General features: G+C 44.6%; 1 protein-coding gene across 1 annotated transcript; it reads right to left on the bottom strand.

The window, feature by feature from the left end:
* Positions 1-283: 283 nt before the first annotated feature.
* On the bottom strand, positions 284-17,973 carry SLC15A4 (solute carrier family 15 member 4). The gene is made up of 8 exons (XM_079322111.1): positions 17,317-17,973; positions 12,433-12,728; positions 11,536-11,704; positions 10,896-10,973; positions 9,780-9,948; positions 6,295-6,450; positions 2,138-2,296; positions 284-433 (listed from the first exon to the last, which is right to left on the bottom strand). Exons 1-8 carry the CDS (start codon positions 17,884-17,886, stop codon positions 285-287), a joined length of 1,746 nt encoding a protein of 581 aa, XP_079178237.1. The 5' UTR covers positions 17,887-17,973; the 3' UTR covers position 284.
* Between the last annotated feature and the right edge of the window lie 312 nt (positions 17,974-18,285).

Here is an 18,285-nt window from a genome sequence, read left to right on the forward strand (position 1 = left end):
GCCCAAGCCCGGCTCAGCCCAGGCCCGGCTCAGCCCAAGCCTGGCTCAGCCCAGGCCCGGCTCAGCCCAGGCCCGGCTCAGCCCAAGCCCGGCTCAGCCCAGGCCCGGCTCAGCCCAGGCAGGCTCAGCCCAGGCCCGGCTCAGCCCAAGCCCGGCTCAGCCCAAGCCCGGCTCAGCCCAAGCCCGGCTCAGCCCGGGGCAGGCTCAGCCCAGGCCCGGCTCAGCCCAGGCCCGGCTCAGCCCAGGCCCGGCTCAGCCCAAGCCCGGCTCAGCCCAGGCCCGGCTCAGAGCCTCCCGTTGGGCGCCGCCTCCCCCAGGCGCGACCTGTGTCGCTCGAATCTGACAGAGACGATCAGGAAGAGCAGCAGGGTGGCTCCCTGGATGGCAGCCAGCAGGAAGAAGTAATAGTTCAATTGGCAGCCATTAATATTACCTAGAAAGAGTTGGGGAGGAAAGAAAGATGTAAATATAGATGATACAAATAAAAACATGAATCTTGTCAAGTTGAAATGGTGAGGACTTTTCTACAGAATCAAACCTAAGCACGTTTCCAGCCCACAGCACAGTTCATTTTTAATTCTCCAGAGCAAAGGCTGGCACTGCTGAGGAAGATGGGCACACGATAAAGAATGTTTTATTTTGTTCACCAATGCCCTAGACCGTGTCAAAAGAAAATTTAAAAAACCCCAAAATGAATGCTGTGAAGGAAGAAGTTGGCAGCTCCAAAGGTATAAAAAAAGCCATTACTGCAATTCTTTCTCAGGCTTTTTGGGGATGAAGTTGAGAGTTCACAAAAACATAGGTGACTTCTTTGATGCTCCCTCAAAGCTGACACAAATCAGTGCTCTGGACATTAAACAATGTTAAATGAAGAAAGCTGGTGGCTAAAACATCCTTCCTCTGTCAGGACACATCTTGCTGTACTTGCAAGAACAATTCACTGTGGCTCAGTGCCAGCCCAGCCCAGCCAACTGGACCATTAGCATTATCAAATGGGTTGCAGAAACTAAAAGTGTGATGTGTACATGGACCCTAACCAGCTGTTCCTGCAGCAAGCCTATAAACGTTCAGATTAAATTACTTTAATTACTGAAACTTAAGATTCAATTAAATGAACTTATAATAAAAAGCAGTAAAATTAAACTGAGCTTTTCCTTGACATTTAAAATACAATATACATGTGAATCTCTGTTTCAAGAGCAGATGTGTTTGAAGAGCAGTAATTATCCTTTATGAGATGGGATATTAAAGCCATGAAATCTTAGTTTTGGTGGGAGAAACAAGTCAATTCACTGGCAGGGAGGGAACTTGTCAGGAGATTCTGGAGGCAGACAGTCACCCCAGTGATGCCATGAGTTGGGAGAAATAGAATTGTTATCTTCTGCAGCTTTTGAAGAACAACCTAAAGCCACAGATAACCTGTGGCACGTGCAGGGATCAGACACCACTGCTCTGTGGTGGAGGCAAATCCAGCTGAAATGGCAAATCCTCTTGGAGCAAAAGTTGAGCTGCACTTTGAGCCATTTAGGAACTGTTCACACTCCTGGTTCAGCTAATTAACCACTGAGGAGGGGAGGATTTTCTGAAATTCCCGAGGTGCCACCTACTGGTGCCAATAATTATTTTTAACCTCCACTGGCAACTCAAAGCAGGTGATTTGTTGAACCTTAGCAGTATAAACAGCCAGCAGATGGAAATGCAGAATTAACTCATGCTAATCATTGATCACTGGAAATGGGGAAGCTGAATAATCACTTGGACAGAGATGGGTACATTTTATTTTCCATAACCACAGAAAGCAATTTCAGTACTTTATACCAAATATAGTCTGCTGCACGTAATTTGATTATTTTTTACTGAAATGAAAATATCTGTAATTTCTAGTGATGAAATGCAGTAACAGCTGAGCAAGTAACTGAGGCTCTGCACAGGTTTCTTGTGCTTTCATGAGGGCAGTAATTTTTTTTGCAGTCGTGTTATTTTGTACTTAAGATGCAAAATGAAACTTTAACAGAGCAGTAGACAAATTAATATTTTGAAAACAATAACTGTGCTCAAACTCAACAGTGCCATGTCCTTGATACTTAACTGAAACTTCTGCTTTCCAGACCATGAACACACTGAAAATGACACTTACCAAAGTCTGTGTGATTACTCATCCAGCCAATTTCTTTAATGGACACCAGTGCCAACAGTCCAGAGCCAACAAAGGACCCAATCCCAGAAAAGAAAAAGAACAGCCCCATAATGGCACTCTGCATAGATTTGGGAGCAGCTGAATAGGCAAATTCTAGACCTGTATGAAAAGATGAAAAAATGCTATTGGAAAATGTAAGAGCAGGTGGTTCTAGAAGTGTTCTAGAAGTCACAGGTGTGTGGTGATCCCCTAGCAGTTCCCAGGTGCTTTAATTGCTTCATGAATCCTCCTAAAGGTCATCAATGTACCAACCCATTAAATGGACAGTGTTTGAGACACAAATCTTATTTACATTCCATGTGTAAAATCAAGAAATCTTCTGAACCAACATACTCATTCTTCTGTCTAAAATGATCCTTAAAGAAATGTATTAAACTAACTAGAAGCTGGTAATTCCATGTTTCCCATCTCCCTTGCTGCCCTTGTCCCTGTTGGGCACTACATGCAGGGCAAAGAAAAAAGTCACTCTTGCATTGGCCATGAACTTTTATTTCTTTCAGCCTCAGTGTCTCTATCTCTGAAAGTGCAGACAGAGAAATTAACTGGAACTGGAAAGGCAGTAATTGTTTTAATTTAATTTACTTTTGATCTAGAATTCTCTGAGTTCATTGCTTGCTAGCAAGCAATTCTTTTAAAGATTTGTAGATATGGGGCTTGAAGTTTCAGCTGTCTTTACTCAAATTTCAAGCAATAAACCCAAGAGAAATGTACCAGTGACCATCCATCTGCAAATCTGTGCTACTGAATTTGTGCACCAAGAGCACACTCTGGCTTAGGCTGTGAAAAGATTAATGCCCATGATTAACTCTCCTTTTTAGAATAATACTCCTGTCAAAAAATCAAATGGGATTATTCACAAGAGACAATCAAATACATTCCTTGCAGAGCTTTTTCTGACAGGTGAAATGCTTGTTTCCAAACAGCCTGCTCACACTGAGAATTAATGCTACCTCATCTAACATTTTTCTGTGCAAGGAGAGCATTACAGACCTGAAATTGCATAACTCTCATGTCTGGCATAATAAAGGCTTGCTTTATTTACACCACCACTGCTACTTGTCTACAGAAACCCAGTGGCATTTCTCTTCAAGAAAAGGATTAACACTGGAAGCCAGACAGGCCAGCCTGGAACTTTGGGCAAGAAGCAGAGCTGGGTGTTCTCCCTGCTGCAGCAGCACCCTCCTGAAAATCCCTGGTACCCAACACCTGCTGCTCCTCTGCCCAAGGGGCAGAGCTGGAGTGAGGCCAGAGGGAACTGAAACATCCTCACCCAGCCCAGCTGTGGGGCTGCCCAAAATTCCAACTGTGACCAGAACTGCAGAGACAGCTGCAAATGGGCAGGGCAGGGGGGCTCAGTGCTGTTTATTTGGAGAATTCAAAGTGCCTTTGTTTCCAGGCTCTGCACCAACATCACAAGATTTTCCAGGGAGTATTTATCTGTCTATTCACACTTTAATAATAAGTTAATTAATAATGAATTAATAAGCAGCCTGCTCTGAGGACACAGCAGCTGGTTTGGGACTTCTCAGCCACACCTTGGGCACCAGGCCTGAGAATGTTTGCACAAGTTAAGCTCAGGTGTAACAGTGAAGGGATCTGGATTGTTTCTTTTCTTGCTCATTTTACAGATACACTGGATCTGACTCCTGCAGCTGGAAAAAGACCTTAAGACTCAGAACAAAAAACCAAAATGAGTGTAACCCTACACTTTTTGCAACAAAATAAGGTACATTTCTAAATTTGAATAAGTTTTGCAGCAACACTGAGATTTAATCTGGCATAAAGAATGTAAAATCTTTTCTTTGCCTTCAGAGCTCCTGTGGCTGCTGGCAGCCATTGATAATGATTTCATGCTCCTGCAAACAAGCACTTGTGAAATTAAAGCCCCTCACCACTGCTGTCATGTGAGATTACAATTCCCAGTTAAACAAGGGTGCTTTAGCAGGATTGACAGAATAATACAAAAGATCAATGCAATGTGTGTCATCTTTTTAAAGGTACCTCAAGTGTAACTAATGTGCCTTAATAAGAATTTGCTTAGTTTTACAGTAAACAGAAAAACAGAGGTTATGTTTCAGCTCTTGTGCTGTTTAGTCCCTTTTTGCTCACAACAAACATTTCCACATCATGATGGTTTTGTAACCATTAACACTTTGCTTATTTTAAGCCTGAATTTCATAGCACAGTAGATGTTTTTATCAAGGGTAAAGTACACTCTGAATCTTGAAGGGCCTTCTTAAAAATATTAAGAATTATGTTCAGGTAACAGTCAGGAGGCAGGAAAGAGCCTTTATAAAAAAAAAAATTAAATGAAAGTGCACTACACAAAGCAATTAAGCTCTGCATAGAATTTCTGGTAGATCTTTTTCAAAGAGTGACCAAGAGTTTTTGAAGTCACAGTGCTGTTGGTACAGAGCCAGCAGTGCAGAGCAGCAGAATATTCACCCCAGAATTGTGGAAGCCTTAAAGATTTCTCCCAAAGAACTCCACTTGGAGTTCAGCAAACAGAGAAAGCTTCAGGACTTTCCACAGCCTGCAGACAGGTTTGCTGTTTTTTCCTTGCAAACACCTCCAAACTATTAATAGCACCTGACAGAGAAACAAGATTGTGTAATAGGGAAGAAATTGGTTTAATTTTCCATGAACACTTGTATTTCTGATAAGTCATCTGTTTATCTGAGGTAGGATTTAAGTGGTACAATCACTAAACTGACTACAAGTAATTACTATCACTCTTTGGATAAAATGCTAAAAACAGCCTTAGTTTCAATAAGTAATTAAATCAGGCAAGATTTTATCTTCAGATTTTTGTGTGTTACCATTTGTGACAGGTACATACACACAGAATGAAATGGACAGCAAATGAGTAGTCAGGAAAAAACAACAAAGGCCATTTCTATTCTTGCCAAGCAAGCCAAGCACCTTATTTTATTTGCTACCAAGTGTGATGACAGCAGAACACGAGTGAGCAGAGACCTGATGGAGCAGCTGCTCTCTGCTCCACTGAGAGGGAGCAAAAGGGCCATGGACAGCTGGGGCCACTGGCAGCAGAGCTCCAGAATCACAGAATATCTCAGCAGGAGTGACAGGAGCCTCCCAAGGGGAAATGCAACTGAGCTGGTGTCAGGAGGAACCCAGGGACAAGAGCTGGGGGGCTGCATGTTCAGTGTGTGCAACCAGAATTTCAGCACTTCCATAAGTGACCACAGCCAAGCAGAAATGAAATGGTTTTTCCATGATGCACCCCACAATTGTGTGGAGCAGGGCCAGAGCAGCACCTGCTCACTCAGCAAGCCCAAAGCCCCAGTGCCAGCTGTGCCAGGACACCCCCAGTGGCACAGAGAGCTGAGCCCTGCCTGAAGGAAATGCCATTTTCTACCTCTGCTCACCCCTCCTTCACTGGAACCTGTCCCACAGCACAGGGCAGTGTCAGGGCACCCAAGGGCTCTCAAAATTTGGGCACTGCTTCAGTTTGTTTAGTGTCATGTTGGAGTACTGGAACAGCTACAGAAAACTGATCTAAAGTTGATAAAATTATAGAAAAACAGCTACTTCATTATTAATGTGCACAAAAACTTTTCTTATTTCATAGGTGAAAAAAGTCAAGTAACATGAATTTAAACTGGTAAGTGTAAATTTGGCTTATTTCTTCTCTTTGACATCAGAAAGGTGTTTCTACTTACTAATTGACCTTCTAAACTGTGATCCCACTTTATAAGACCAAAAAAAAAAAAAAAAGAAAGCACAAAGCACAAACTATTTCCAAAACAGAGGAAGATTCAGAGGACACAAAACTGCATTAAAATATTGAAAGAGTATATTGTTTTCTATTAGGGCTTGCAAATACCTGGATGCCACACAAGTATTTTAGGTGTTACTCTGCTTGAAATTCAGTTTTGAAAGCACAGTCTTGCATAGCCAGGCTTCAAATGTGCAAGACTGTGGTGAGCTCTGGCACTCAAATTGAGCAATATTGTATAAAAATGTATTTGGGAACATCAGAGCTTACTTCTAATGATTTGAGAAGTGTTTCTTTTCTGAGATTCCATCGTTTATGACAGACACAAAAGCAGATTTAATCACACAAAGGCTCTTACCTGCTATACTTGCAAATATTTCACTGAATCCAATCAGCACATATTGAGGAATCTGCCACCAGATTGGCAAATCTGCAGCATGGTATGTAACATTCCCAATTGTCTGGTTAATTGTTTTAACCTTTACAATTTTCAGTCTGTTGCTTTCCAGAATTCCTATGTGAAAGGGGAGGGAAAAAAGATTGACCTAAGATGCAAACATTGTTTCTCCACATTAAGAATTAAATTAGGATTCAGCCCTGCATTACAATTAGAAATGATACAATAGGAATGTGCATTTATTTCCTGGCATAAAGCATTTCAGAATACTTTGTGCTGTTGTTATTTCAAGACACACAGTTGTTCTGCCATAGAATTAGTGATTATATTCTCATTCAGTGGCAATAATTACACAAACACTCAGCCCATTTCTGGATGGATCAGCTCCCAGCTCTCATGGACACTGTGCTGGGGTTTTTTTAAAGACAATCTCATTTTCACAAACTACTACTTTGCACTGTTGAACCATTTCAACTGCCACCACAGTATTCATAAATTAGAAACCCTTTTGCTTATGGAAATGGCTACCCCAGTCCTGCAGAGCTATGAAAACCCTCTATGAATATGATTATGACATTTAGATGACACTTTTCATCTGAAGAGATCCAAGAGCTCATTAGAGCTTGATTTACAAGCAATACATTGCATAGAAAGTACTTCATATGGAATGAAAAAGAGACATGATAGTGTAAAATAGAAGCATTTTTAGCTTGCTCAGCACAACAGTTTAGAGTAGCAAGTGAATATCAAATAATGCTGTAGGGTTTTGTTGAAAGTGCCCAGATTAAATGATTGACTCACAGTTACATAAAATACACAGAATAGCTAACAGTTAATAAAACTCCCTGTTTCCCCCAAAAGAGACCTCCATAAAAGAACTCTCATCTCTAATCCTTGGAAATAAGGTGAATTTATCCATCCCAATTCAGAGGAGCAGGGCTGCCAGCTCTCCTGCTGCCTGAGCCAGGAGCTGCCTCCTCCTGGGCCACAGAAGATCCCAGAAGAGCCCACAGGGCTGAGCAGTGCTGCCCATGGTGTCACCCCATGCACATCTGCTTCCTCCCCTTCCTGCAGCCACCCAAGGGTGCCCAGCACTGAATGTGAACCACCCTGAGCCCCTCTGGCTGCACTTTGCAAATAAACCAACTCCCACAGCACACCCTGGTTCCTGTGCCTTCCCAAATCTGGGACATAAACCCTGAGGGGAGCAGCCAGAGCAGCAGCCTGTGCTCAGTGACAGTGCCAAATTCCTTCCTGACACCTGGCTGGGGGTAAAGACTGTTCTGAATTTATTTCTGCTTCATGTCAGGCACCACACCTTCTCTGTATCCCTCACTTCTTTGTAGGTGACCCACCTTGGTTTTAAATATCTTTCTTTAGCTCTTCAGCTACCTCAGTGCCCTCTGAACCATGGAGAGCTGCTGTAATTAAAATAAAACTGGATTTCTTGATGTTTTCCTTTTAATATAGCTGCCAAGCTTTTTAAAGTGGAAGTTAATTAAAGTGTAAACAAAGCAGTAGACTCATCTAAGAGCTCAGACATAATTTCATTTATTTCCACTCAACACAGAATTGTTGCACCTCAAAACATCAAGTGATCTTAATGTGTTTCTGCTCTTACAAAATAAGCATTGAGCCACCTAGGAGCACAACTGCAATATTCCAACTTTTGCCATAAATTCATCTTCAAAGTACTTCAAATCTGGAATCTATTGATTCTTCCCCTAAGACTTTGATAGACAAGTTTCATGTTTGATTTTACACTCTTAGTAGTTAAAATAATCTGAACTTTTTGCTATAATGGTTTAAACTCTATAAATGAAGTAGATTTTCCAGCTGAATAACCTTGAACATTGCTGCTCAGAATTCACCATAAGATGCATGAAGCACAGCAGATGTTCATTAAAACTAATCAGTTGCATTTTAACACAGTTTATCAAATATTTTAAATAATAGAACCAATCTAATAGGCAGCCTGAGTAGTGTCCACAACTAATGGCTGTTAGATAAGCAAGTCAAAATGGAAATATGGCACAAACAAATCATTCAGATATTGCCATGACTGCAATTCTTGACATTTTCAGATGTTTAAGAATTCAGTGTCCCTCTAGAAGGCAGCAATGGTTGGAAGCAGTAGTGTATTTTAAGAATGTTAAAATATGGCAGCCATAAATATCACTTAAGAAAAAAATAAACTGAATGAAATGTATAAACCAACACCTTGCTAGAAATAAAGTTTCCTAAACCCCAAATTTGTCTCAACTGAAGCTCTTAAACTCCTGTTCTGATGAACAGATGTTAAGTTACTCCCAAAGGTTAAACCTTCCAAACAGATTGTAAATAATCACCCAAAGAATTCACCATTTCAGTTTCTAATGGGGAGCATCAAACCAACAAAATCATGTGTTGCATTTGTAGGTGAATTGAAAAAAGCATTTTGAAAGTGGAAGGAATTTTGCTGTGTGAGCCCATTGCCCAAGTCAGCTGCCACAGCTTGATGTCCCTTCCCCACCAGGATAAAGACAGATATTGCTGGTTTGAATTCCCTCCTGTGTGAGCCCACAGGTTCTATTTAAAGAGGTGACATTTGAGTGTTTTACATCATCCTCTTCTGCAGCAGCAGTGTCCTGAGAACCATGGAATAGGAGAAACACTTCTATTTTAACTTGAAATGACTTTGCTTTAAGAACTTTCCTCGCCCACAAAGTGACCTTGGCCCAATAATTACCTGTCTCATTGCAAGAACTCTTAATAACCATATAAAGTGTCCCTCTCCCTGAAATATAGGGGATCCCAAGTGCTGCAATGAATTTATTTAATGCTATAATGCTTTATCAATATGTTCATTACAGTGATGCTGGTGAGGGCTATAGATTGTGTCAGGCATTGCTCAGAGATGTTCAGTTCCACATCAGCAGCACTTAACAACTTGAAATCCTCTCAAAAGCAGCTGATTTATGGGCCAGCAGAGCTGGCATCTCTTCCCTTTCATGCTACAGCTGAGCTATTTTACACTACACTAAACCCCAAACATGAGGGAACAGGAGGATAGGGGAGAGAAAACCCAAAGTGGGAGGAAACTCTTGTTCAGCCTAAGCTAATTTTATTATTTCAGATTAGGGGAAAGGATTTCAGGTAAAGTTTCAGCTTTTTTATACTTGCAAGTCAGAATGTATGAAGAAAAAAAATTTAAAGGGTATATGTAAAGTGTACTTCAGGAAGGAAAAATGGCCCAATTTTATTGCAAGTGTTCAAAACAATTGAGTAAATTTTTGGATACAATCCCCTTGATTGAGGGAAATGCATCCATGAAGGCACATTCCAGCTCTCCCACGGAAAAAGATCTGAATAATGCTGAATTAAATATTCACACAGTTTTTTTTAAATGCTGTTGCAGTGAGCTGAACAATTCCCTATGCCAGGAGATCTCCAGGTTGTTTTCTCACCTGCAGCAAAGGCAGAGCACATCACAAAGAACATTCCAACTGCAATCCTCTTCAGTGAGGATGGCAGCAAGCCATTCCTCTTCAAAATGGGATCCACCAGCTTGTCCTTCAAGGGAATCAGGATCAGGATAAGCACTGCATCAAACATGGTCAGCCAGGCTGCTGGAAACTGCAAGGGGAGAGCACTCAAGTTGGCAAGTTCATATTGAGGAGTTGAGTTTTACTATTATTTTACATAAAAAGGTTTGGATTGAGCACTTTGATGCAAAATAAACAACAGTGCACTGACAGACATTGTGAAAAGTGAAATAAGAGTGTTTGAAAGCTGAAGAAAATATTCAGCTCTTCAGGTTTTCATTGAATCTGCCTGCTCATACATCTGCAAGCTCAGTTTCTCATCTGACAGAATTAAACTTTTTACTTAATTGAGTCATGAAAAGTATTTAATAGCCAAGCTCTGTATATCTTCTGTTAAGCTTAGAACAATCAGAAATGTGCCACAGAGCAGTAGAAACAGATACACAGCAGAAACCTACTAATGTAAATGCAAAATTCAATTCAAATCAAGTTACACTTGTCAAATGAACAGAGAGGGGGTGTATCCTGTAAATCCTGTGTTTCACTTCTCTGTACCATGTCTGCAATCACATGATGCCAGCCCTTCTTGAAAAATACTGATTGAACAGCTTCTTTCAATATGCTAAAGGCAAAGTGATTATTGATCAGCAGTCTAAAGCTCAACAAATGTGTCTCCAGCTCCAAATGCTAATGTATCACTTAAGGATGGGTATTCACCCCTCCTGAGCTCCTGTCCTGGTATGGAAACCCAGGGCATGGAGATTGATCATCTTTCCTCACTGCAGAAACTCCTGATGAAGGCAGTGGGAGTTACCTGGACCCCCCCAGAGCAGTGAGCAGGCTGGTGTGAACTGCAGAATGGGATGACAGAATCTGGGATGTGCACTGTGCTCCTCAGTCCCCAGAGGCTGAGGCCACTGATCCCCAAGAGTCACAGACATTCAGGGAGCTCAGGCACTACCTGCAGTGTTTGCACACTACTGAGCCAATCTGCATTTCAGCTGCAGAAAGCACTTGGCACTGCTCTGCTCTGCTTACCGTGTGGATGGAGTTGGTGTCATTTGATATCTCAGGAATTTTCAGATGGAGGCTTTGCAGTACATATGTTGTCTGCATCTAGCATCAGGAAACAGGAGTTGGGATTACTTGGACAAGGAGTGCTGAGAGCAAGATATTTTTCATTTTGTAACAATTAACAAAAGATTATACCAGAGTCAAAATGCTAACACAGCAAACTGAAAAGAATTATGGTCAGAACATTACAAGGTTTTTAATCTTATAGTTATTTTTACTAAAAACACAAAGAATCATTTGTGTGTCTTTGAAAACATTTCTGCATTGTTCTTTTTTCCCTGAAATGTATCTGATGTCCTGAATCATCAACATAAGACAGAACCTGAAAATTAAAATGAGGTCTAGACCAGTGACCCTATGTGAGACAACTGCAAGGTGAAACACAGCACAGTATTTAAGATATGTGAATTTGTATAACTGAGTCTTAACTACAATTCTAATTATTTCTTCTTCTATTAGGTCAAAATATTATTTGAGAGTATTCCTTAGCAGTCATTTCTCATCTTTCTACTTCAAGGTAAGTTTCCTATTTATGAAAGAAAACCCCCCAAAAAATTAAATGAGAAATTATGTAAAATATGTGTCACCACTTGGAACAACTCACTTGAAAATACACTGTCCAGTAAGGTATTAAAGCCAGAAAGACAGGGATAATCTTGACAAGGGCTTTGACATCTTCCACTTTATCTTCTCTGAAGGGGCCCCCCCGAGCCAGCTTGGCCATCTCGAAGAGGCTCTGCCTGCGAGGAGGGTGCAGCACTCCCTGGCCTTCACTTGGGAAAGGATTGCAGATGTTTAGTAGAACACAACTGGCAATCTTGGCTGCCTTGTCAAAAGCTAATGCATTTCTAAAGTCATCCATGTGAGTTCCAGCAACACAGAATGGCTCCCCAGCAGGTGGAAACACCTGCTATGAAGTTTCCTTATTTCCCATCCTCCCCACACAGCCCAGCCCCAGTAACTGGCAGAGCTTAGGGTGACCTGGATTTTGTGATATTGTTTGTTGAGCCATTGAACTGCTTGGCAGTCTGAACACATGAAACCCCACTGCAGAGGAGGCACCTGACACCTCTTACCAGTGATTCCATTCAACCACCAGTGTTCCATGGGCAGCTCCTAAGAGTGGAGGAATTCTGGCTCCCCATCAAGCTACTCAGAGCATTAAATGCAGATGAGAGTGCTTTTCAAACCAGAAACATCCACACAGAGATCTACCAGAGAAGAAAGTTAACTAATGCTGAGGGCAGCACAGCCAGGTTCCATGAGACTGCCAGGACTGGAGCAGGCAGCACACAGAGCTGACACCATGGTCTGGCTGCAGAGATCTCAGGGTGCCTCTTCCATCCCCCAGCTCCCAGAGGATCTGCAGGACTCCAGTTCCCCAGGTCTCAGAGCAGACCTGCTCCTGCTGCTGCAGTGTCTGGTGGGAGTTACTGCTGGAACTAAGGAGCTGCAGCCCTAGGCTGGCTCAGAGTGGAGGCCACACAGAAACATCACCAACCTGTTTGCTGAATGTTCCCCGTGGCTCTTCTTGGAGCAACAGGAATAAGTGAGAATTCTGAACATGTCTGTGAAGGCACTGCCATCAGGAGGTTTGGTGATGAAGAAGCTCTGCCCACACAAGAACACCATGAATGAAATGCCAATGCAGACTGTTGGGATGCTGTATCCAATCACAAAGCTCACGTTCTGCTGGATGTATGCAATTCCTCCCAGGGAGAGGATAGCTCCCAAATTAATGCTCCAATAAAACCAATTAAAAAATCTTCTTGTGGCTTCTGGACCCCGGTCTTTGACCTGCAAAAGATTAAAAGTGAGCCCTTCAGTTTCTGAAGAAAATAAGGCTGAACAGAATTAGAATCTTTGAATTAGAATTCAAACAAGTTCAACACACTGAAGAGTTCAGGTTTCATTTAGAGTCACACTGAGATGATTGAAGTGTTCTGGGCTTCACATGGTACCTGATGAAATGACACCTCAGTGAGCTGCACCACTGTGTGAGTAACCTTCTAGAAGCTCAGCAAGGGATAAAAAAGCCACACTCCTGAGAGACACAGCTTCCCATCATTATTCCTACTGCACTGGCTCTCACTGGCTCATTTCTCTACAAAAAGCTCCCCCAGATTTACATCCCATGGTCCTCAGGAGTTTAAGTAACTATATTTTAGTAACAAAAAGTTAAGCTACCTAAAAATTCATCTATTTCCACAATTGCTTCGTCTAACTGTATTTATGTAACAGTTAACACTATTCCATTTCCTAAGCCTCAAATTAAATAACAAATTTAAATTTTAACACAGTCTTAATGCCTCTCATCAGCACACAAATTGAGGACTTGTCATTCTGACCTTTCAGAACTTGGTACTCAATTCCTAACCTTCATCAACAGCAGCAGTGTATCAATCTAGAATTCCTTCCAAAGCCCAGTGAGCAGCAGGATATTAGCAAACAATTACATGGAACATAGAGCTCCAACTTGTGTAAAGTGTTAGAAATCTGTTTGATGAAGTTTCCATTTCTTCATCACAAGGTCTCAGTTCTCTTATTTCTGCAAGGAAGATGACTTCTCCTCCTCCCTCTTGCACATGACCTTGCTGACATCTCTCCAAAGGAAAGCTGGGAGAAGAAAGCAACCTTTGATGGAGGTGAGAACAGGGAAGCACAGCATGAGGCATCATCCAGCATTATCCCAGCCTGCAGCCATCAGCTCCTGAGAAACTCCCTGAGGCAAGGCTGCCTTCCCTCTCCTTATCCAAAGCTGCTCTCCTGTGCTGTGTGAGCTGCCTGTGAGCAGGGCAGCTGCCAGAGTGCCATGGCACAGAGCTGCACAGGTAATCACACCTGGCAAGCTGCTCTCACCTGCCCTGCCCTGCCCCAGCCTCACCTGCTCAGGTGAAATGAGCCCCAGGCATTCCTGCACCACTGCTGCACAAACACTGGCACATCTTTCCTTCTGCTGGGAAATTAGTCTGATTTGTGACTGCTCACCTGGAAACTACTGACCCTTCCCAGAAACCTCCTTCACCATCCCCAGTGTCCTTTCTGGAACAGTGACCAAAAGGGAGGCAGAGCTCAAAGGACAGGCTCATCACAAACCTACAGTGCACAGAATCCATCTTCTCCTTCTTTATCCAAGTGTATATTTGTACTAAAAATCACATCACTGCCACATCTGAAATGCCATTTAACTGGCAAACATTAATAACTGACTAAAAGTCCCACTGAACTAGCTGGTGGAATATCTTCTCAAAGACAAAGAACATGAAGATGTCTTGTCAAACCCCATGGAAGGACCAAGATCATTCAGAAGCTGCTGCAGTAGCAGCTTTCATTTGTTCCTGCAATCCTGTGACAAGTGACAAATGTAACAAACACCCCTGAGCTCCGAGAGAAGCACACCACACAGCAAGGATGGAACTGAGCCCTGTCCTGCCCTTAGCTGCTCAGGAAGGGCCAATGCCAGGAGCTCTGTGCAGACAAATTCACAGAATCCTCTAATCCCTCCCTGCAGACAACACTTACTCTGAGATCATCTGAGCTCTGTAGCACAGTATTACTCAGCTGCTACATAATTTCAAAGTTTTATACTAAAATTCAGTCAAATGCAGTCTGCTTCCTCCCCTGTCTGTTATTACTGGCCTCGTGAATGGCACAACTTGTTTCAAACTTGTTCTCTGCAGAGCCTTGGAGCTCCACAGGCTCATAGAAGTTCCACAGCAGCAATAACAAAATAAGTTGCAGTCAGGGACCTTCAAATGTTTATCTGTGGCTCCTTATCTTTGTCCAGAGGCTGGAAAATCTATGCTCTAGAAATAAACAAAGGCTGAAAATCACTCTGAAGCCACCTTTACAGCAGCAATTTCCAAAGGCAACTGTAAACCAACAGTTTTAGCAGAGCTGGAAGGTGTCTGGCAGTTGTGGCTGAGAGATTTATTGGCTCTGAAGGCAGCTCAGAGGGAAGGCTCAGTGTGGCTGAAACCTGCCCTCTCTTAACCCTCAAAGAGACCCAGCTATAATTAGAATGATTATGGCTGACACTAGATTAGGATCTGTTACTATTCTGGCCCCAGCCCTGAAGCTGAAGCAGCTTTCCCAATAACGACCAGCAGCCCCATTGTCTCCTCAGTGCAGAAAGTCACAAAGTGCTCCATGGGACAGGAAGTGACAGCAGAACACTGGAAAGGGGAACTGCAAAGTGCCAGGTTCTGGGTCATGTGGTGAGAATTGCTATTCTGAGAAGCACCAGCTCACACTCACAGCACGGTGGCTCAGTGTGCAACTTCTAGAAAAGCATTTAGAAACACAGCTGAGAAAAGATGGGGGTTTTTTTGACCAGAAAAAAAAAAAAAAAAAGGGAATTTTTTTTTCTAAGCTGACTGGTGGAAGTTACTCGATACTAACACTACTTTTACAGCACTTCTAAAGGCAAACATTTAACATAGTTACAAACCACATCTTTCAACTTCAGAGAAAAGCAAGTACTGCAGTTAATTTCCAATTTTCCACAGTTATTCTGCTAAGTAAAGAAACCTCTCCTTATACAAGAGCTCTCCACCCAAATTCTATTAAAGCTGAGAAATTCCCATGGTCATTTTGAAGAGCTCTGCAATGAAAATGCAATTTCCATTCTGAAAGGTGATTGTGCCCACAAAAGGACACGATGTACAATCCATCCCTTCCTTTGGTACTTTGAGGAAGGAGGACAAATCTTATCAGCACACATCCAGCCAAAAACTGTCTGCAATGTGCTCTGCTCCCAAGGATGTGGCTCTGGGAGACAGAGTTTATTCTCAGATAGATGATAGAGGTATAGATAGATAGAGATAAACAGCTATATGGATATATCCACATCTCCCCAGCAGTTTTCTACATTCCTTTGCAAGGAGAAGGCACCCAAGGGAGCCCCAAACTGCACTCCAAGGTAAGTGGCATGCTGTAATATATTTAACAGGAGATAAGCCAGAAAAGAGAGAAGGGGAGAAATTCAGTCCTCAGCAGAGCTCCAATGATTATTATGGCTCAGAAAGGAGGATTTCTTTTGCTTCACCCTACATAAATCACTGTGAATTATCTGCAAACCCAGCCAAGAACTGCTTTCCTTGAAATCCTGGGGGAAAAGCCTTTACAAAACCCAGCTACAACAGCTACACTTCCATTGGCAATGGCTCTTCTTCTGCTCTGTTCCTGCCATTATTTATCTGCCATATTTAACTTCCATAAAGTGTTCTGGGGATAAGCAGTCAGTTTTGAAAAACACCTTACAAGATAAAGTCATATTAAAGCTATTTCACTTGATGGGCTCAGGCTGGCTTAAGCAGAACTAATGCACTGGGGACACACAGTCCTGGGCTATAATAATGTTTTACATTTATACACTGCCTTTCAGCCAGGACTCCAGAATTCAGAACACAAGAAAAGCCAAAGAATGACAAATGCAAACTGCACAACAGACAACAGAGGTATGTTTGGCAATCGTCCTGTGGTGGATCCTCCCTCCTACAAAGAATCCATGGCATTGCTGATACCTGCTCTAAGCAGAACTCAGTGAGCCAGTAAACAGACACGCAACTGGACTTCCAGTTTGGCTAGAAAAGCTGCTCAGTAGTACCTGAGCACAGTGAAATTCTCCATTTGTAAAGCAGAAACTACATTTCAACATCCACAGCCAGCACTCCTTATGCCTGAGCCCAGGACTGTAAATAAGCACATGTAACAGAGTGTTCCAGTTGCTGCTGAGCTCCAAGCTGCCTCTCCAATGTTCCCTGTGAAGCCACTGGGTTGTGCAGGGATGACCAATGAATGACAGCACTGCAGTGGGTCTGGATGAGGTCGTGTCCTTATGGGAACAGCCCAGGTGATGTTTACCACGGCCAGAGCAGCTTCCCCATCATGTGATGCAGCATGAGGCTGCACAAAAATATCACTCAGTGCACAAGTACCTAAAGCACAAAAACTGTTTGTTCTGCAGCCTTCCTGCATCACAGGATGGTAAAAGCCTCTGACACTGCCTTACAAGGGCCATCATTGTCAAACTAAAATGTGTATTTTATACTTCATCTGATGAGCTTTGAGGTCAGATTAACTGGGGACAAACTCACCAGGGAGGGTAATTAACAGTCCACTTAATGGCCATTGAGTATTCAGCCCAAGTCCTCAGGCTGGTGATGGCTCAGCCAGCCCAGATAGCACAGGAAACCAAAGGCCAGGGGGGATCTGACACCGCACAGGCACCAGCGCGGTATCAGGCAGGGCACAGCTTCACCCGCACCGGGAGCAGAGCCGGCCCTGCACGGCTGGGCAGCCACAGAGCGACCCGGCGGCCGGGCAGCGCCCACCCCGCCAGGCAAGCCCCGCCGGCACCCCTGGCAGCCGCACCATACTCGACCTGGTCTGCCCCGAACGGGGTGATGTTGGCCTTGACCGAGCCGACGCCCAGCCCCACGAGGACCAGTCCCACGAAGGTGGCGGTGGCGCAGTAGCGGATGGCTCCGGCCTGCGAGCAGGGCGCCAGGGTGGCGTTGGCGGCCGGCGAGGAGCAGTTCTCCACGGGGAACAGGGGGATGTCCCCGCACAGCCCCTGGCGGGTGTGCGGCGCGGCGATGACGGGGAAGGCCAGCATGCCCAGCAGGTACAGCGCCATGCTCAGCAGGATGGTGCCGAACTTGCCCAGCAGCGCGTCGGCCAGCCAGCCCCCGAAGGGCGACACCAGGTAGGTGATGCCCATGAAGAGCAGCAGCGCCTGGCTGGCCTGGGCGCCCTCCCAGCCGTAGGGCGGCCCGTTGAGGAACAGCACCAGGTTGGAGGTGATGCCGTAGAAGGCCACTCGCTCCAGCAGCTCGGCCAGCAGCACGGCGGCGCAGGCCAGCCGCCGGCCCTGGAAGGCGCTGCTGGCGGCGCGCCCGCGCTCGCCGCTGCTCAGCAAAGGGCTGCGCTCGCTCGGCTCGGGCTCGTCCATGGCCCCGCGTCCCCCCGGCCCCGCCGCGGCCCCGCCGCGCTCCCGGCCCGCCCTGAGGGACCCGCGTCCCCCGCCGGAGTCGGGCCCGCCCCCCACAGCAGCGGCGCGGCGCCATTGGCTGGCGGTGCTGTCACTCCGCTAGAGACGGCCCCGCCCCCGGCAATGACACTGCTCCATTGGCTGAGCTGCTGTCACTCCGCCCGCCCCGCCGTCACGTGGCTGGGTGGGGCGCGGCGGGGCGGAAGCGGCGGCGCGGGGCGGGGCCGGGCGTGAGGGAACCCCGGTGGGCGGGGCGGGGGATCGCCCCCAGCGTGTCCATGAGAGCGGCGGGGCGGCGGGGATCGCCCTCAGCGTGTCCCTCAGAGCGGCGGGGATCGCCCTCAGCGTGTCCATGAGAGC

This window comes from Erithacus rubecula, assembly GCF_903797595.1.
Source record: "Erithacus rubecula genome assembly, chromosome: 19".
NCBI classification, from domain to species: Eukaryota; Metazoa; Chordata; class Aves; order Passeriformes; family Muscicapidae; genus Erithacus; species Erithacus rubecula.

Coding starts and splice junctions, on each gene's coding strand:
- SLC15A4 (XM_079322111.1), bottom strand. CDS start 17,886: ATGGACGAGCCCGAGCCGAGCGAGCGCAGCCCTTTGCTGAGCAGCGGC. Junction 9,949..10,895: donor ACACCAACTCCATCCACACG/GTAAGCAGAGCA, acceptor CTCCCCTTGCAG/TTTCCAGCAGCCTGGCTGAC. Junction 434..2,137: donor GAGTAATCACACAGACTTTG/GTAAGTGTCATT, acceptor AACTCTTTCTAG/GTAATATTAATGGCTGCCAA.